This window comes from Pempheris klunzingeri, chromosome 17 (genome assembly GCF_042242105.1).
Source record: "Pempheris klunzingeri isolate RE-2024b chromosome 17, fPemKlu1.hap1, whole genome shotgun sequence".
Taxonomy (NCBI): domain Eukaryota; kingdom Metazoa; phylum Chordata; class Actinopteri; order Acropomatiformes; family Pempheridae; genus Pempheris; species Pempheris klunzingeri.
This window is the reverse complement of record NC_092028.1, coordinates 16,602,397-16,623,618: the sequence shown is the minus strand read 5'-3', so window position 1 is coordinate 16,623,618 and position 21,222 is coordinate 16,602,397. Positions and strand designations below refer to the sequence as shown.

General features: G+C 42.1%; 1 protein-coding gene across 1 annotated transcript in view; it reads left to right on the top strand.

Annotated features, from left to right (window-relative positions):
* Positions 1–7,151: 7,151 nt before the first annotated feature.
* The window catches only part of cyth3b (cytohesin 3b), a 33,981-nt gene continuing 19,910 nt past the window's right edge, over positions 7,152–21,222 (top strand). The window contains exon 1 of the mRNA XM_070847159.1: positions 7,152–7,438. Coding sequence (XP_070703260.1) covers positions 7,420–7,438 — 19 coding nt within the window. The 5' untranslated portion in view covers positions 7,152–7,419. The remainder of the gene's footprint in view (positions 7,439–21,222) is intronic.

The following is a 21,222-nucleotide window of genomic DNA, read 5'->3' as shown; positions in this document are numbered from 1 at the left end:
GGACTTCTACAAACTGTGACATTCAGAATCAGAAAAAAAAAGGTTTAATGCCAGATTATTTTCACATTACAGGGAATTTACTTTGTCCTGTTTGGTGCACACAACACACACACACACAGAGGAAAATAAGAAGGTAGAAGTAAACAAAACAAAGTACTGCAAGTCGAGAAACATGAATATGAGAGTAGAAATATGTTATTAATACAGAATATTGTAAAATGAAATGAACATAAAGTTTATCTAAAAAATGTCTTTGTTTAAAGTGAAAAAGCTGCACAGTTGGGCAGGAATGTGGACCAGAGAATGCGCACAGGTTAAGTGAATAAGTCTGGAAAGGAAAAGTTAAAAAAGTAAACTTAGATTTGTACTAAAAGGTTTATTTTCTTCTTCTTCCTCTGATCCTCTTCAATCGAAAAATTCTCTATGATCCATGTGTGTATTTACGGAGTTAGCGGGCTCTTGTAATGAGCAAATCTCTGCCAGCAGGACCCATTTGGCGCCTCCCATGAATGTACACTTCTTTTAAGTAGACTTTTAAACTGCTGACGCTCGGTGCAAAATGTCCCCAGCAAACGTACCCCTAACCAGTCAGTCTGATGCCGGGCTGCAGCGTAAAACCATCATCGGTTGCCAAGGCAACTGTATTTCTCCATGTGACAGACAAACCTTCCTGCCCCCCTCCCAACCCACCCCCTTTCTGGAAAAAAGAGGATTTATTTCTCAGGGATTTGCCAGAGGAAAATATTTTAATAGGGTTATCACAGAGGACTGGCAGAAAGAGTGAGAGAGAGAGTGATCTATAGATGAAGGATAAGTCGGGTTATCTTTTACTCTGTTTTTGCCAAACCACCATTTGTACCCTCAGAAAAAAAAAGGGGTTGTGGAATAAAGATTATAGAGTTTTAGCCTTCGGCGTCTGCAGAAGCTCACACGTGTTTTATTTGACTGACTGTGAAAGAGTGATAATGCTGCGAATGGAAATGGCTTGGATTCAATTAAAGCTGCAATGCAGTACGTTTAATGTACAACCCCCTTCGATGCACAGTAATCATCAACTTTAACCAATGTATTTGTGTGGGACCTTCACAATTGGCGTCTTTTGATTTTACATTTCAGTATTCTATTTCAGGGGTGTTATAATTGTTCAGGTTTGATCATAAACCAGTTTTACAGTTGGTACAGATGAGTACTGAGTTTAATATATTTTATGCCCAATGGAAGCTTGGAGAAGTTGCCTCCTTTTTGGTTATAGATGGAAAACTGAGCCTGGTAGTTTCCTGACGCCTGTATAAACCTCCTCACTTTAATAGCACTCTATTAATAGGACTCTCTCAGATCCAATCGTTAACTGCCTTTATTAGTGACGATTCAACTAAATCTGACTGTGTACCAGATACTTCAGGATTATTAATATTACTTACAGACTGATATCAATCCTCTCATAGAAATCTCTGAAAGACAGTTAATAACCATATTTCTCAAAATGTTTCCTTTATAACAACCCACCACCTGAAGTATGTACGTACATTTGGCTGTTTCTGGGACTATGATGCCAAACACACACAGAAAATAGATCTGTACCAGGTGACACTCTGAAGAGAGACTCAAGTTTTAGTCAGACACTCCTGAACTGAACTTCATGGCAAAGAAGCAAATATTTCCCATCACAGTTTCCTTTGCTCAAAAAAATCCATTATTTCATTCATTTTGGCAGAAATAACTTTGTTTTCTTTTCTCCAAAATCAGAGTGTTTCTCTATTTCCTGTTTTTCTACACTTAATGCAATTATCCGCACCACATACTTGAACCTTTAGACTATGGCTCTGTTCTGTTTGAAAATCCAAACTGTTTGTCTGCCATCAGCTATGTGCTCTGCAGCCAAACAGGAAATAAGAGTTGGAGAAACTAAATGTCACATCTTTTTTGGACAAACATTTTTTTTTTCAAAATATGAAAAGCTGAATCCAGGCGTCTGAATGAAGACAGAAGAAAACAATTAAACTGTAGTAATTTGCAAAGCGCCTCCCAATGTGTCAAACTGTTTTTTTCACTTACCGTCAGCATGACTGACAGCCGGTCACAGACATTTAGAAATGACACACATTAATGCACCACATCCACACATAGAGAATGGATTACTAATGCTAAATGTAATCAAATATTAATCCACATGATTTTAGCTCCGATGCATTAGTCTTTAAACTGTGATTTATGCTGATCCCTTTCACCCTCAGTTTGAGGTTTGGTGGAAGAGCATCGCCATGTGTAACATCCTCTTTGGGGTTATTTGAATAGACCAGGGTTACACCTTCGATTCTAAACGCTGTTGACCGGGGGACGACAGGCGTATGCAAAGCGTTAAAAAGGATGAGATCAGGTGCTGAGATGAGCTCCAAGCCAACCTGAAAAACTGAATCAAAGGAGTGGGGGAGGAGAAGAGAAGAGGAGGAGGCAAGAAAGAAGAGAGAGCAAAAGAGAGAGAGGGAGGAGGGAGATTTGTGGTGTTATATTTGCTGTAGTCGTATTGTGGGACTGAAATAGGTCATACAAGCAAAAGAGCATTCAAATATGCACCTGTTTAAGTGTCAGCGTGACAACTTATTTTTTCTATTTTCACGCACATTCCTGCATTCATTTGTTGGCTAAGTGTGGCCTCATACTGTAACATCAAGACAAATATATTGTTTAATTTGATGTATTTGCAGTAGTAACTGAAAAGAAAATGCAGCTTTGTGCTGGACCGTCACAAAAACTGCAAATATTACTCTTGAATTTGCACCATTTTCAATATATTGAATATAATGATGGGTTGGATCCTGTGTAAACTGTCAGCTGCATTTCGACTTAACAGCTTATTCTTATATGCTATAGAGAGGCATTAAAGGATCACAGTTCAGCTATAGACGTTTCATGCTTTTATCTCATGTTATTGTTTGATCAGACATGTTGCACCCCCATGCTACACTCTTCAGTGTGCTCTCATACTGTAGCATCACATAGCCTCTTTGAAAATCACTGAAATTACCTTTTGGGTAACTGATGAAGTCATTTTGCGTATTATTTTCACTTCATAATTGAGCGTTTGGAGTGTAAAACCTTTCGGTGAGCACTATAAGATCAGAAGTGGGATTTCTGAGGAGGAGTAACCTTTACAGCTAGTTATGTAACCACTGCAGGTCTATGAGGGTTGTGTTTTAAATGTAGGGACATAGTCACACATAGAGCTTCACGCACAAGTTTTGAATTATACAGTGCTGCCTTTGTGCGCTGCCAAAAGTCCTAATAAAGACTCTACTCATTTGTGTCCTTGGGTGCAGAAATATCAACCCAACTTTGCCCTCCGATTAGATGGTGGCAGGAAAGAAATGGCCGAGATGCAGAGGTGGATATTAAAATAATGTGAAGGAAGGAGGAAATCCTGCTGCCCTCTGCCTTCCTGTGACCTCTGTCACGCGTGCGCCATCACCCAAAGATTAACCCCCTCACCTTCCACAACAGGAAGGAGGTGTAAAACTCCCGTCACATCCCCTGGTTTAGGACAGTCGAGGCCATGCTTTTGGGGTGTAAACACATAGAGGAAGATAGACGGGGAACTCCCAAGCATCAAAATCACCAAATCAGCATAATATCCTTCACGGAAGGGAGCTAAAATGCTAAAAGATCCACAGCCATGCTTTATAGAGGTCCAACCATAATGCCCATACTTTAAGTTGGTGCTCCTTACTGGCTCCTCAGATCTCCTTTACATGTACAGAAAAAGCAAGATTCAGACACTTAAAGTGGGGTTTATTCTATGGAATGCGATTCCACTTGATTACATTATGAGGGGAGTGAAACAACGGGGTTTGCTTTACGTGTCTATGCGTTTATAACTGTGGTTGGGTGAGCTGGGGTCATCAGTTTTTAAGGGAAGAGGTGATCACCCTCTGGGCATTGCCGTGGTGACTGGAGCAGATGAAGTGGTATGACTGCTCAATCAGGTCACGTGAAGTCGGTCAGGAGTACCACAGACGGTTCCCATGATGGTCGGCCTAATCTGCCAGACATGCGTATCCCTTGGGGCACGGGAGTCGGAAAGGCAGAGAGTCAGACAGTCAGACAGCCGAGCAAAAGCCCCACACATGCTCACTTCAAGCCGCAGACTTTTACTTTGTATTGACTTTGCGGGCTTTGTTTTGTGGCTTGGATGCGAAAGAGTCTAGTTTACACTCTTAAACGACCAAACTGGAAGGGTATTTTGTTGAATGTAAAGCTTTAAACTCTGCATGCTCACACTCTTTCTGATGGCTGTGGATATCTGGGCCACACTGAGAGGTTTCTCTTATGACTCATAAACACATTAGCATGACATTTATGTGGAGTAGAGCGTACTGTCTGTGTGCCAAAGAGTCAGACGCAGGAATCTAATTGCTTTTAATGGAACTTACTTTGACTTTTAATGAGGATGCTCTGCTTGACCAGGTCCAGCACCGCCATAAATGGACAGTAGCATTGTATTTGTCTAACCATATTCCCAAAGCTATCGCCGACATTATGCATATGACCTATTTTCCACTTGTAGCACAGAGAATATTCAAATCAGGGCTTGCTCTGTGTGATAACTGCTTTGCATCTGTCCACCTAGTATGTAAAACCACACAACTAGTGGAATTGAAATGAGAAAGACTCTCGCTGGGCCCCAAAGTGGGGCCATATTCCCATTCACGGTCACCATCAGATTGGAACTTAGCAAGAAATACAAGGTACACGTGTCATTGTGGACTTTTTTCACTTTCATTTCCACTTTATTAAGTGACACATCTCCAGGAATTAAGTTTCCTTTAAAACACATGGTTAAGTCTTCACAGCCCACGCTTCGTGCCAGAGCACAGAGAAAACAAACACTGTCTGAGGGCGCGTTCCCAAATATTCAGTCATTGGACAGCTGATATATTCACACTTGCCCCCTCCCACCTTAGGGACATTTATCCAGGTGTAGCTTAAAGATCCCCATGCAGGTATTCAGTTTCTCTCGCTCTTGCCATCCAGCACCAGACTGGATCGTGCCGGATCGAAGAGGATCACTGGATTGTGTAATCCTCTGGCTCTGCTGATGTTGACTTGATTCATTTGAGCCTCTGAGCGTCTGCCTGCCCTCCTTTTAATCATTACTCTTTTTTGTGAAGATGTTGAAGCAAACTTTTTTTTTAATCTAATGCTTTCCGTATATCAACCCATTAAAATGCAGCCAATGGCCACTGCGGATGATGATGTTACGCAGTTTTACAAATGTTTGCAGTAGAAGTTATCAGTCAAATTACTCTGATTACACATGAAAAAGGAGGTAAATCATTTGCTTTTTCTTCTACTTAAACAAAACCAACACACTGTAAAGTTGCAACCTTTACATCACAGCTGTAAGTAATAGTGTCAGGAGAGCTGTTTGTGTTATGTCTGGAGAACGTCACTTTGTTTAGGACAGAGGGCTGAGAATGAGACATTTGTCCAAAAGAGACACCTATGAATAAACAAATGACTGCCTACATTAAAACATCTGTTCATGCTTGACCATTGGAGTAATGCACACAGGAAGTGAGACCCCCTCCTTCTCAGCGGAGGCAGGAATGCTATAATTGAAACCATGTGTGTTGTAGAAACAAGCTCTGTAAAGCTCTCTCTTTGTGTGTGTGTGTGGTTGTGTGTGTGCTTCATCCTACTATTTCCTAACCTGATGGCTCTCCCTACTTATGTAAGAGTCTCATCCACAAAACCTCATAATACGAAATCAGTCTTTTATATTTTGGATCAGTGGAGACGTGGATTACCACAGTGTATATTGACGTACTTTGGTGTGTCATAGCAAATTGAGCAGCTACGCAGCTCTTTTAGATTAATGTGCTAAGTCATTGTGGATCTTGTGTCAGAAGCTGCTCTTAAACACACTGCTCTCCTCCTTCAAAACGTGTTGCCTGTGTAATACTGTCCCCACTCTGTGAAATCCTGCTTAATTCACATACACTCACATACATTTAAAAAAAAGTACACAGACCAGCAAAGATGACAGCATCATCTCAAAGTAGCTGATCAGCACCAATGTGAAGCAGGCACAGTTACAGGTACATTAAATCAGTTCCCAGTTTATAATGATGTACATCTAGCTGCTACTAATGCTGTCTAACACAACAACCCTGCTATAAATCCTGCCTTCACGATGACTATAACATTCTTTAGAAGAGCTATTGACTCAGCTTTTGCATTATACTTCATACTTGCATATTCTGCTTAATTTAAAGTTCATGTTTGTGTTTGGAGGTCCCACTAGAGCAGGTTCACATTGTTTAATGTTCAGAAAATATATTCATATCAAACGACTTCAGTCTATGTCTGAATGCTCCGGTTAAGAAGAATAGAAACCATCTGCTGCTTTGCTACTGTGACGTCTTCGTGTTACCTGGAGCTGGCGATAGTGAGGAAAAAACAACAGCGGGCAGTGAGGTGGACTCAGGAGGTCTTTATTTGGCTGAGACAGTCCGCCTGCTGAAGGTCTGGAGGTCACGTGATCAATCGATCTCCTTATGACATCATAAGGGGAGCCAAATCTAAACGGCCTGTTTTCACACACATTTACTGAAAGACAGAGCAGAAGAAAATGAAAGGACACACTGGAGACACAGATTAATGTTGAGAAGACAATAAAAAGTGCATTTTGCATTATATGGGACCTTAAATTTGAATTCTTGATGAATGTGGCCAAATGTAACAGCACAATCAATCAATCAATACAATAAATGATTAAATCAAATTAAAGAAAGAAAAATCAAAGGTATATTTCTTTGGTGGTATAATGCCACTATTGCCTGGAGTCACGTGAGCGCTGATCAGCGATGAATGCTGACGCGCAGCACGAGCTGTGCAGCGGAGCTGGGATGGGATTAACAACCAGGGTCAAGCCGCACAGAAGATAACCATCACTTCCGATTACTATTTTCAGAATAAAATACAATCCCTCTGTCACATATTTGATGCTTTAATTTTGAAAACAGCGTACTCTCTGGTTTTAATGTTTTTCCGGTTACGTGTTGGCCAACTTGGCGCAGCCGTGTCTACTACTCTCCCGACACTAGTGGAGTGAAGGCGTATTTGAGAGGATAACGACAGCGCGCTCGGCCACTGTGGGCGAAAAGACACCGCCGCCGCTTCAGAGACGCACCGCTCACTGACGGACGGGAAGCCGGAGGGACGTCCTCAAGACTGTGAGGCGTAAATGGCCACAACATTTCCTAAAAGAAAACGCTGCCCGTGAGACAACCTGTGCACCAAATGCGTCCTGGAAATTAGGACATTTGCTGTCATTTAGACCCCCGGTTTTTTTTTGCACAACGGAAGTTTCTGTGAGGGATTTTCATTTTGGGGGGGGATCTCGATTTATAGGCTGCAATCATGGACGAGGACAACCAAGGTATGATTCATTTAATGCAATTCAGACCGCTGAAATGTCGCTATTTATATACTGACAGTCAGGAGACATGTGCCTCTGTAGCCTGATTTCTCTGTGGAATAATAATAATGATAACGAATATGATGATGATAATAATAATAACTGCAACAGCATTGATTTCATCTGGTCACAGCCAGTCATCTTTCCCACATCATTCTTGCAGACACATAAAGTTACCTCCCTAGATGAGCACAAATCTCCTTTTGCATTTGTTTATAGTGGTTCAAAGGTAGAAATATTGACCTACATTCAGGGGGATGATTAAGACCCAGTGCGTTTATCAGGCTTGAATGGATCAGCAATGCATCAGCGTCATATTAGTGCTCAGCAGCCTTGTGTTTACCTGAGCCTTTGGTGTCACTCTGGCCCAACAGGTCCTCTTCACTGTAGCCCAGAGACATGCATTCATTTATTGACTCATGACAAAAACTGAGTTTGTTTTTGAGACTTTGTTTGCACAGATGTGTCTCTGAAACACAAACTGCTTCTGCTCCACATAGTTCAGCACATGGCCGGGCTTACAAACTTTTGAGGGTGGGAGCACAGTTTTAGAGAAAGGGTTAGTAACAATGTGTTGAGACAAAGTCCTGATGAGCTGTACAGCATTCATAGCTGTGCTGTTTATTGGTTGTAATAAAATAATGCCACTTAAGCAACTTTGAATAATATGATATGAAATTGTGGTACAACAGGCCCCTGAACACACATGTAAAAGGTCCCCCATCTCACTTACACAGCAGCAAGACAATCACAGTGAATCTTCATGATCGTTTTGTCGCTTTGTGGTCATTTGATTGACTTTACGACACGAAATTTTAATTGTTAATGTCGCTTCATACAGAGGAGGGTTGGGACTGTTTAGCAATCACCCACTTTGCTAACAAGCTACTGCTTTTTACCTTCCTCCTCTGGTGGTGGGGCACACGAGGGGTGACCAGGCAGATCCAAGGGGGTCCTGTGCACCTCTCTGGCTCCACCCCTGGTTCTGCTGAGCCTGTAATCATGAACCGAATGAAACCACTCACTCAGAGTTTGTCAAGATTTAAACCCTGCAGGCGAGAAACCATCACTCACGTTGCCTCACCTCTGTAAGTCAGCAGGATCCAGTCCCACGTGTTCGCCGCTCGCGGAGCTGCTGGATGTGACTGTTTGCCAGACGTATTGCAATGCATGGCATGTGGGCATAAAGCTGTCATTGTGCTGTGCGCGGCCGGCCGGGCCTCCAGCGGTGGCACATGTCAGCACTGCCCCACGGCTCGGACAGACATATGGTGCTGTGATGCCAAACAGGGATAGCTGACAACAGCCAGGAGCATATAAACACACACACATACACTTACACACACATATTCAAGGCTGCGCGCTGACACACTGACAATTAAATTTTTCCTTTTTCCCTTGTGGCACTGTTTTGCAGTGGAGATGGATGGATGGATCATGACCTAGAATGATAAGTGTGTGTGTGTGTGTGTGTGTGTGTGTGTGTGTGTGTGTGTGTGTGTGTGTGTGTGTGTGTGTGTGTGTGTGTGTGTGTGTGTGTGTGTGAGCAGGTGTGAGTGTGTAATTTATGCCAGTCTGTCCTCTCATCTTGAATAAATGGTGTCCTGGATGCTGCAGGAAAGAAAGTCTGCAGAGCTCCTGTTGTTTTGTTTTGGTGTTTAGTTTTTTTGGGAACATTATCCACAAATTGATATTTTTTATTAAGGGCCACAGCGGGGTTTGGTGCTTTAGGGATAGCGTATCTGCCAGTGCAGATTACAGGCAGGGATCTACTCGGCGTGTCGTGGCGGGCAGGTGGCTGGCAGGTTGGGAAAGTTCAATATCTCATTCATCACAAAGGGACACACACACACACATACACACTCTGCCAGGCCACAAGTCGAGTGTGAGGGAGGACAGAAAGTGGAGGACAGTGTGAGATACTGAGGTGTCAGATGGAGAACAGACCGCGAGTCATAGAGACATTCGTAGTAGCAGCGATGGTGAGATGTCTGAGAGGGAATAAGTGAGTGAGACAGGAGGTGTGTGTGTCTCTGTGTGTGTGTGTCTGTGTGTCTGTGTGTTGGGAGGGGGGGATGAAGTGCCAGAGCAAAGTTGGAAAGTGGCCAAAGAAGTATGGAGTGCCGCCAGTGAAAGACAGTGAGGGAGAGTGGCGGTGGACTAGATATTCTGACTGAATCAATCCTCCAGTGTATTACAGGAGTTTCTCCCAGTGAAAGTCCTTCTGTTCTGCCATAATTAACTCCCTTAACAGCGAGCGGTCTCCGTCCATTCATTGCCTTCCACCAAACCAGGTCACACTTTTGATTGAGAATCAGTTTTCATTTCTTTTCCATCTCCTTCTCTCTGTTTTTTCAGTTTCACCTCCTTGAAATCTTCTCTGTTGGAAAAAGAGACCTAATACCATCACCTTACACATGATTAAAAAAGAAAAAAAATCTATTTAGTTAGTACTGTGGCTCCATGACTGGCAGTGTTGAAATACCTCATCAACTACTGGATAGCTTGTCATTACAATTTATACAGACATTCATGGGCCTGAGTGGATGAATCCCAATAACTTTGGTGGGGCTTTTTCTCCAGTGCGACCATGAGGTTGACATTAATGCTTTTGAGTGAAATGTCCCAAAAACTATTGGAGGGATTGCCATGAAATTTGGCACAGACATTCATATCTCCTTTAGAATTAATCGTAACAACGTTGGGGATCCTTAGCTTTCTCATCTAGCATCATAAGCAAGTCAAAATGTAACTAATTTGTCCTTCGGTTAATGGTCTGCAAAGCTAATGCATTCCCATCAGCCTCAGCTGTACTTCCTGTTTGGTGCTAATTAGCAAATGTTAGCATGATAGCATGCTAAGCTAAGATGCTGAACATGGTGTTATACCTGTTAAACACATCATGCTGCTGCTAGCGTTTAGCTCACAGCACTGCTGCCTAAGTACAGCCTCACAGAGCCGCCAGCATGGCTGCAAACTCTAGGATTCTTTTTTCTTTTTGCTGTCTTTCTCCTGTTGGATTCTTTATTTTTTTCCTTTTATCTGCTGTTGCGCATTTTTTCTTGTGTCAGTTACCTTTCGGCAACCACAGTTGGCCGTACTGTACAAGGCTCGGAGAAAACAGGTCCATAGCGATCCATCTGACACGCATGACAGACAACAGTACAATGCCTTCTGCCACAATAGTCGCTCAGTGGACAATGGGCCAACTAGAGCCCGCAAAGCTTTTCTACAGTGAAGCCTGTCTGACTGAACAGACCGAATGTAGCTCACTGTAACACAGTCTCGTTTTGCATGACTGACTTTGACAGACTGTCAAATGTACACTTCCAGTATCTCTGCTTCCTCTACGTCAGTGTACAGTTGAGGGTATTTTTTGTTAGTTGGTGAGCTCGTGCGCAGTGTTAAATGCATACTTCATGAGTGATGGCCATATGGTATGAATCAGAGCATTTATACTAGACACTGGCTGCACAGCACGCCTTGTGACGGCTTGCAAGTTTGGCTGCAGACCGCCCTGTTTACACACTGTAAAAACCAGCCATTTAAACTTGGCACTTCGGCGTGTCAGTGTGTGTGTCAGTGTGTGGTCTGTCGGGTTATGGCACACTGCAGCCCAACTCAGGCGAGCAGAGACGCACACGACGCGCTGGGCTTTGAGACCTCGGAGCCATTCATCTGTCGGCCCCAGGACGGTGCCAGCAGCTTCCTGCTATGCTCAGGATTTGTGTTTTTGTCTTTGGAGTAGATTTGCAGCTGCTTCTTCTCCCCACAGCCCACACTCTGTCACATGGCTGCAAGAGGAGCGTCCTGAAGTCTTCATGGAGCGTAGGAACAAATCATGCTTTAATAGTACACATCTCCTGGCAGTACCCAGATTGAATATCTTCCCTGTCCATATTTTACCTCTCTCTTTTGAGTAGGGTCACCTGGTTCACCTGCACTGCAGAGAATTGTGGCTGTCGGGAAAGTAGGAGGGTGTGAATGTTTACCTAAAGCCTGAGGGGTCTAAACGCAGTCTGTTTGATGGTGTAGGACCTGAGGGCCCTGCAGGATGTTAGGGAACACCAGAGGGATGATGCAGCAGAGGCCTAAAACTCTAAAAAGTTCTGTACAAGGCACCGCCCCACAAAGAGTCCGAGGGTAATTCTTGTGGCGCATGGCGATAACGAGGTTTTAGAATGGATTCTGCTGTTGTAGCTTTTTTAAAAAATGTATAGCTGAGCTCAGTGTTGATGCTTGAAAGACCCGTGTAGCAGGTTTGAAGAACAAGTGTATTTTGTTAAATGGCGGCACATTTGGATATGTGTGCTTCATTTCCTCAACCTAAGGTTTTATTCACTTGACCTGCAGGATCTCAATCATCAAGATTTATGTCAATATTTGGGTCAACAGAGTTATATGCCAGATACTTAACTCCCTTAACTCCATTTTTACACTTTTTTTTATGTTTTTAGGTGGATTTTAGACATATTTCCCAAAATGTCAAAATATTCTTTAAGAATTTCTGGAGGGATGGTAGTAGAAGTGAGATTATTTATTCTGGCTTTGTTAGTTTTGTCAGTGAGAATAATTTTTCCTGTAGTTTGCGTGTGTGTGTTTTAGTCTCCACCAGTGTGACTCACCCCTGTTAAAGAGCGTGTGTTTTCTCTGTTTTGACTGCTGTGCGCTCTCACTGCTCTCACACACTGGCGGCCAGTCGCTGCCACTAGCAGTCACCAGGAGCTCAGCACAGCTCAGTAACTGCTTTGAGAGGTTGATGAGGAGATAGAAAAGACTTCTGGCTCCTGTATGTTTCAAGACGTTAGTGTATGAATCCTTAAAGTGTTTTTCATCTTTGACAAAAAGGTCAGTGAACACAGAGGGCCCTTGTTGAGTTTGGCCTCCTAGAATATCAGATAACACATTACATTTACCCATGACATCCCCTCAGTGGTTTAAGTTGGACTCAACTCGACATTAGGACAGACCGACCCCATATGGAAGTCAACTTTCTGGATTTTGGACTGCTTCAGACCATAATCGACTTGCATTTATAAAAGTTTAAAGTGAACATGAGGCATGTGTGCAAATCCTCTTGGACCTCCGCTCTGTTTTCTTTGCCTTTTTAAAAAAAAAAAAAAGGGTTTGAAGTGCTCTTATAGGTGGCTATGAGGCTGATGGCAAGACTTAATTTTTCATCTGGAGCAGGGAAGGAAAAGCACACTGGGGTTTTTAAGAAGATATCCAGTTTCCTCAACATCTAATAGACAGAGCTGTGCAGTAAAGGTCTACTGCTGTATGGAGTCACAGATTGGGATCTGTTTTTGTGGCATTAAGACCATCAAGGGGCTCATGGAGGGGAGATGTGAGGCAAATCGAGCTATTCTCCTGAACTCGGAGCGTGCTAAAGGTCCCTGGAGAGTTGAAGTCATGTGCTGAAGTGAATTTCAGGCAAAGAACGTCCTGCTCCACTTGGGCCTTTGTGGGAGTCTGGGTTCATGGCTTCCATTTAACTGCGTGTGTGTGTGTGCATGGTTCAGGTCTGTCGGAAAGGGAAGAGACGGCCGAGCATAGTGGACAGGAAAAGGGAGGGTTGGAACACTTATGTAAGTGCACAAAGATTGTTTGACCTGCTGAAGATGCAGGAAAAAGGTGTATCCCCCTCTGACTGCCAGTACATCCAGTGCTGGAAACACAACACACTCTCCAGTGGCCTCTAGTTTACTAATTCTACGCCGGCAAACAGCCACATTATGCAACTGTGCTGTCTGTGTTTTTAACATAGAGATATTGTTTCTTTCAACAGATGCTGCACATTTCTAGAAGAAAAGTGTAACCATCTAATTATCCCCCAGCCAGTCTACATCTGGTTTTTCACTAGATTAGTTTTGACCTTTCTGAACTCACAGGGAGATCGTAAAGTGGTGATTCATGCTGGTACCTTGACATCGTTTTGATATTCTAATTTTCGCTGGGTTTTTACATCTTAAAGAAGCGCAAATACGGCAAACAGTTTAACACTACGATTAGGCTATCAAAAGAAAATGAACTGGCAACTATTTTAATTTTCAAGTCATCGTTTGAGTCACTTTTTAAGCAAAAATGCGAAGAGTTTGACAGTTTCAGCCTCTCAAGTGTGACATTTGCTGCCTATTCTTCTATTACATCATATACACAATATATTTTTGGGTTTTAGACAAACCGAGACATTTGATATCATCACTATGGGGAAATTGAGATCAGCATTTTTCCACATGTATCAGCTGATATATAGACCAAATAATAGAACAAGAAAATAATGGGTACATAACAACTTAAAATAGAAACGCCAGAGTTCACTTGGGCTGATTTGGGTCAGATTCAGGCCACAAAACGCCTATTCTAGTTCACCTTTGTATTCAGCTCTGTAATTTACTCTAGTTTTTGACATCTCTGATCTCTCCTGTTCCTCTGTGTGTATTTGTGTATGTATGTGTTTGCATGTGTGCAAGTGTGTGTGCCTGGCCAGCCTCCAGCCTCTTACAGCCCTCTTGTTCCCCCGTGAGGCTCGTGGTACTGCCACTCCAATGCCAGTCCTGCTTTGAAGAAGGGATTTGTAACACTATGCCTTACTCCGGGGGGTCAATGTGTCACTACACTACTACAGCACATCCTCAGTCTTTTGCCAGAACGGTTTTGTTTGTTTTTTTTTTGCTAAATGGGCATGTTTCCATCCCCTACCCCCTCTCCTGTTTTTGCCGTAAGATGCTGCTGCATCATGCAAAATTCATCCCTCTTTCATAGGGAGAGAGGATGAGCTGTGACTGCACTGCTGGTGCTGTGAAGAACGCTGAGGTTGTTGCAGTCGTAGTCTTTCCCTCCGCGTTCCCCATCGCTGGCTCCGTGCTATTCAGAATGACAGCGGTGCTCTGTTTGTCACCGAGAAAGGCACCAAAGAGCACAGCCGGATGGCCGTGTGACACAGGTGCTCTTGAGCAACCTGTCAGTGTACATATACACATGTGTGTGTGACGGTGTGTTTGTACAGTTAGTCAGTTTGTATATGTTTAGGAGAGAGAAATGCAGCAGTGGCACAGATTCAAGACTGATAGGGAAGTGGATGCTGCATTCGGATTCTCAAAGTAGGTTAGTGGTGCAAGGCTCAGCCCAGCTGTGTATACCCCATGCTTCTCTACTATTTCATTTTTGGAGGCGTGTGTGTGTGTGTGTGTATATACGTACATATAATTGTGTGCTGATGTGCACACATGCCTCTGAGTGTGTGCATTTCTTTATATGGTGTGCACGCAGAGGATTAGTATGGGCTGCGAGCCCTCTCCATGCGTAGACAAATGGAGGAAATCAAGTGAGGAGGGGTATAGATGACAGTTAGTGGATTATAGGTCAGAGGCTTGGACCGCTCACTGTCACTCCCCTACTGGAAAACACACACACATACAGTGTGCATAAATAGGATTCAATCATGACAAAAGGCAGCCATGACAGGAAAAGAGGAGTGTAAAAAGAGAGATTTACCCTCCTTTGCTTTTTCTATTCTTGACGCTGTCATGTGATTTATAATATGGTGCGTCACCAGGATTTTCTCCTCCTCAGTCCTCATTATTTTCAAGCTCTTTTCCTTTGCCCCGACCCTTGAATTGTTAAATTTTTTTTTTTTTGTTGGCTATTGTTGCCACAGTGAAGACTGTGAAATATACAATGAATGGCCTCTACAGAGCAGGCAGGTCAACTCATGGTCACACAGCCCTATACCACTGTTAACACACACACACACACACACACACTTTCTCTCCTTGTCCACATTTTCACATCTACAGCTCATAAGTCATGATGCGTCAATGTCAGTGCTCCCTCAGATGATGATTGTGTGTGATTGATAATCTGGTGTGGCTTCAAGAGGGTCATGACTACTGTAACACACACACACACACACACACACACACACACACACACACACACATGCAAGCACACACACACACACACACACACACATGCAAGCACACACACACACACACACACACACATGCAAGCACACACAACGTGTCCTGAGGGTGTCTCAGAGGGTGAGTGATTTACAGTGGCTCTCAGGCAGAGGTTCCTTCACACATGTATTTAATGTCTTTGTTGACATGTGCAGGTCAGCACAGTACCACTAACCTTCAAAAAGAGCTTCTTTGTATTTCTGTCATCTCTTAATAATGTATTATAGCCAGAGAAACGGGATGCAAATGCTAAATTATCAATATCCTCATGAATGGACTTAAACCTAAACGAAGCAATAATGAGTAATTGTTGTTTTTCTCTCGGGGAAATATCAGTCAGTGGTATTGAAAACATCAGCAGCTCTCCATTGCTGAAGCTCCCAGGAGGTCTGTGGTTATAAGCTGTCAGGAGGGCATAGGGGTTCTTACTTTCACCGTAAAACATGTTTCCAGCACTTTTCGCTCCCTACTGGAGCTTTAAAGGAAGAGGAAATCAATCCACTAGTTATTGGTTAAGTGAGAACAGTTGATATTCAAATGGGCAGCACGGAAACAGTTTATATTTAGTTTTATGTGACTGTATGTAAAGAGGAAGAACAGGTACAGGACAGCCGTGTCATCTGTGTCCAATTGCTATTTTCATATCATTCACGTCAGATTTTCTCCTGTATTCTTCCTGTATAACTCCTAGTAGCTCTAGGCTACAAATGTAGGCAACTGTATGAAAGGTTTCATGTTGTAATTTTTTATGTAATAATGAGGAGGGCTACTACCCACCTAAAAGCCTCCAGGCAAGTTTTGAAATGTTTGCTAATCTTCCACACACTGATTATGAAGTCATTCTTTAGCTAAAAACATATTTATTGAGCAGTATTTTCATCTACTTTTAGCTACCCGTGCATTTCCTTAAGGGAATATTGTTTTTGTAGTTTTGTGTTTTTTCTTCTAATACAGCATTAACATATCATCACCTTTTAAGTCGTTGTGGCAAACTGATTAGCAAACACTTGCTTAATAACACACCCAGCAGTTACAGTGCAACATTAACATTAACATGTGGAGTCTAGCAATTGGTGAATGTACGTCTGATATTCACTCTGTTTTAGCTCTGTTTTTGGTCTCCACCAACTCCTGTGGGAAATATCAGGCTCTTTAGCTACTACACGCTCCACTATGCCCACCAGCTCATCGCTAACCTGTCTGTCTGCTGCGTGGCGCTGAGCAGGTAGTGTACATTAGGTTTTTAAAGCTTTTTTTTTTCTGAAAACAGCTGCTTGCTTCAGGCGTAAATGATGAGAGCAGTGAGTCTAAACCAAAACAGTAAAGTTTCAGATCGACCAGATAAACAATGAGCTGAAACTCGCTACAAAGCTCCATAAAGCTGTAGGGAGTCGCAGATTGAGGTGATAATCCTCTGAAAGTTCATTGCTCAGAGCAACCACTTCACCTTTGATACATTATTATAAAAATATTGATTATTGATGCTTTAAGGGGGGCTGACATTGCATTATGTTGCTATATTTGACCCATGCTAGATTGATTTTAAGCAAATTCTAAAGTAATTGGGTATTGATTGAATATTGATACAGTGTTTCTCATATTTCCATGGGGATGTTTCATTGACTCTCAGCTGGTCTTGTTTACATAGCTAAATACTTTGCAATACCTCAAACCCATCTCCCTGTGATAATGTTTATATCCTACTATTCTGCAGCAGCAAGCGTGTTTTAAAAGAAACGTGATGCCACCTAGATAACTTTTTATACTGAATGATGACGAAATATTTTTAATGAAATTATCTGCAAAAGTATTCGCAACACTGTATAGAGGCAACTCAAAGGGCTTGGTTAAGGTAAAGGGACACTTTGCTGCAATAGCAGTGCATATTTTTGTAGGACAAGGAGTTCAATGAATTTGACTATCAATGCCACAAGAGCTCTGCCAACAAAGTCATCCCAGATATTTCTATCTGACTAGAAGTGTTTGAGAGTTTGGCTCTCTGTGGAAATGATGCAAAAATCAGAGTTGATGTTTGCTTCTAATCAGCGCTAATCTTGTAAGAGGTTAAAGAAAGGGCTCCTGTGTGCAGAAGCTCATAATCTGGAAAACCCCTTTATACAGAACCTGGGAAAGAGCAATGTCTGACTTGAACCACCCACATACTTTGTATTATAAAGAATCCCTGGCTCAGGTTTTAGCTCTGTTATGAACTCTTTTTCCTCTCTTCTCCTCCTCTTCATCCGCCTCCTCTCCTTCCTGCTGTCAAGGAAAAATAAAAGCAGAAGTGGAGTCCTACTTGGCAGCTGGATCGTCTCTTCATCGTTCTGCCTCCCTCTCTCTTTCAGTCTGTCGTGTATCTCTGCGGTACTCTTATCCAGATTTAAGGCCTGAACCCAATATAAACACTGCTGCTGTCACGTACATGTTCTGTTTGTCTGCTCAGGGCCTCCATACCAGACTGTAGGCCGATGAGACATTACAGTTATTTCCTGAGTTGGGGTCTTACAGAGAACTCATTTACAAACTCAGCTAAGTAGCCAGATTTACTCAAGACTGAATATGTAGTTTAAATTAGAGGCTGCAGCTCTTGTTAAGCCCCGCCCCCCTTAGTTACTGTTGCTATGCCTGTATTCCGTTCTCCGTTTACGATAAATCCAGATTAACCAACAACATGAAACCAACATGAAATTATTGGTAATTTCGAGGCAGCCAAAAACTGACGCAGGCATCTCATTTCCAGCCAGTGACCATTGAGTTTGTCAGCTGAAAGGACAAGTTTGCCTCATAAATTGGTCGAAAACACTAATTTCCACTTGACTCTATTTAAAATGAGAAGGCCAAAGGAGTCTCAGATATGCACCTGATTGTTACGTGCTAAAACACAGAGGCTAAAGGATGATCCAAGCAAAAAGTCAAAAACATATAAAGTAGGCGTTTAAGAGTGTTATTTCATTTCCATTTAGAAAGACAGAGGTTGAATTATTTTTTTTTGTTCAATACATTTCACTAGTATCGCTGTAAGAAAAAAATCCCAAAATCCCACCTGAACCGCAGTTCAGGTGTTCAGCCTTATTAAATAATGCAAATTATTACAATTTTTTGTTTTTTACAGCTATCAATCAATTTTATACAAAAGACAAAAGCATTGAAAATATTGGGGAAAATTGTCTTCTTTTAGATTTATCCGACAATCTCTGTGCTGGCCCTGACCCAAATTTTGGAACCATTGTTTTAAATAAACTTTTGGATTAATTGTGATGTTCACAGGCTCACTATCTTCTATCAGGTCTAAGAAACCTTTTATAGTTTAGTAAACAGCCCTACTGCACGACTAGACTGTCCTTTGATCAGTGGTTCATACTGGAAGAGAAAGGTGACATTGTGCGGATTGCTGATGTTATTAAAGCAATAGGGAGCATTGCTGTCATCTGTCATTTCAACAGATCTGACTTTACTCCCAGCAAATAGAAGAGTCTTCAGGGCTTAGTTTGGCCTCCTGAATAGGTGTAACATTGTGTAACAGCTGAATCCTTGGTCAATTAGGAAAGATCTTGTCTAGACAGAGTGTTGGACCATAAAGAACATTGTGTACAACAATAATGAGGGACAAAACAAAGTAGAAAAATGCTAATCTCACACATGCCTTTACTATCACCTACAGATCATGTGTTAGCAAAACAGCAGGCTGTCATCATCACCATCGCCCTTTCGAATTGTTTTGCTTTCTGTATGGGGAAAAAAACGTAAGTCTGAGCAGGATGCAGACTGGGTGATAAGATAAAAAAAAAGGTCTCAGTGTCTGCACTGGGCATGATCATTTATCAGCTTCAAAACTGTGTAATCAGTTACAGTAAAAGTATGTATTTGGTAAGAGTCATCCAGTGCTTTGCTAATGTGAGCTAAGACCAACAATAATGAGAGACCATCTATTTTCGCAGTCATGCTCATAATTGAGCAGAGATAAAAAAAAAACAAAAAAAAAAAAAACAAGAGATCCTGCTGTCAAAACCACTCAAACTAATTTGTCTGAGGATCGTGACATATGATGGCCCCAAAATAAACCAATCGGAGGCTGTTTTTCACCTCCAAAGGGAAGAGGAAGCATTTCTTTTAGAATGAAATTTGGCAAGCGCCTTACTTGTTCATGAATAAGTGACTGTGACTAGTGGGTTCTGTGAAGAGACTGTCTTGCTTCAAGGGATTGTGTTATAGGGTCTTTGAGGCTTTGAAGAATCAAAGGGCCGTGTTGTGTTTGATGTAACCTCTGATTTTTCGTTGTAATCTAATTTTCATAAAGGGAATGTTGTGGATGTCCCCTCAGAGATGTGAGCTAACAAGTGACTGCTGCAGACTTTGGAAAACATTTAGTAATTTCTTGAGGCGAACAAACAGAAGGAAAAAGACAGAAAAGTTCACAGATTATTAACAAATTACAGTACAAACATTTTCAGATATTTTACCACATTCATCGCGAATAAGATATGCTGTTTCATGCATTCCAGGTGTCTTAGATATTCATCCAAGGGCGGCAGTGTGGTTTTCATATCAAATGCTTTTAAAGGGTTGAAAGACGGAGCAACTTTAGTTCTTTAGTGTTTTTGCACATGATGGTGAAACTTTTCAGCCTCTTTTGTTTTTATCCATGCCAGTGGTTTGTTTAACTGAAATATCTGAATGATATTGGAGAGACTGCCATAAACTTTTGCACAGATATTCGTAACTTCGGCGATCCTCTGACTTGTCACGTGGAACCATCATCGGGTCACAGTTTTGCTTTGTCCGATATTTTGTTCAATACCTGCAAAACCAATGACATTCCCTTCAGCCTCAGCTGTAGTTCATGCTTAGTGCTATTACTACCTGTTGTGGAGTAAAATACCTCTGCTGACATCTGTGAAAGTGTGATGGCAAGAAGATTGTCTGAAAACAGTAAATTCAGGTGGCTGCCATTAAACAGAGCACCCAAGGTTTTCATTTGGGAGTGAACTCGAAAGTACTGTTTCTTGGTTTGGCTGATCATAAAATTCCATTTTGGACATTTGTTTTACTGACACAATAAGTTATTGTGTGTGTGTGTGTGTGTGTGTGTGTGTGTGTGTGTGTGTGTGAAATTAGTATTAATAAAGCCAGCATTATGAGGCAACTAGCCCAATCTTGTCAGGCTTTATTAATGTGTCAGACGAACTTCTTGGAAGAAAGAGACTATAATGAATGAGCAGATTTTTGGCAGATCTATGGTCCTTTTGTTATTAGAGCAGAGAAATAAGTCCTCATTATCTCTTTCTTGTGGTCCAGCATATGCAGTTTGATGCACTGTATTAGTGGACGCTCTTGAGTTACAACTTTGAAAGATAAAGATAGTAAAGGGGCGCAGTCATAGATTTAAATGTTTGCAAGAGTGAAAAATAAGGATGAAACCTCAGAAAAGTGTTTTTTCTTTTTTTATGCAAGTGATTCAGTGAAGTGGACAGTAACCTAAGTACGATGGACTGGAGTGGCTGCTACTCCAGCCTCATAAAAGTTGTAGCTGCTGCTCTTAAGGCGAGAGGATTGTATTTAAAACAAGTGCACTCTGGTGCTGTTGCTGCACCCTCAGCGTTGCTGATCTGATGAGACATGCAGGCCAGAACCCCATCATCATCGTAATAAATATCCAGAAGCATTTATGATGTGAAGATGGGCCTTTTGGAAGTTTGATTTCTTTATTAGGAGGACAGATGTTAGAGTCGAGAAGTTCTCCTCTGTGTGTCTCTGTAGAGGAAGAGAGAGTGGGAGTCAAAC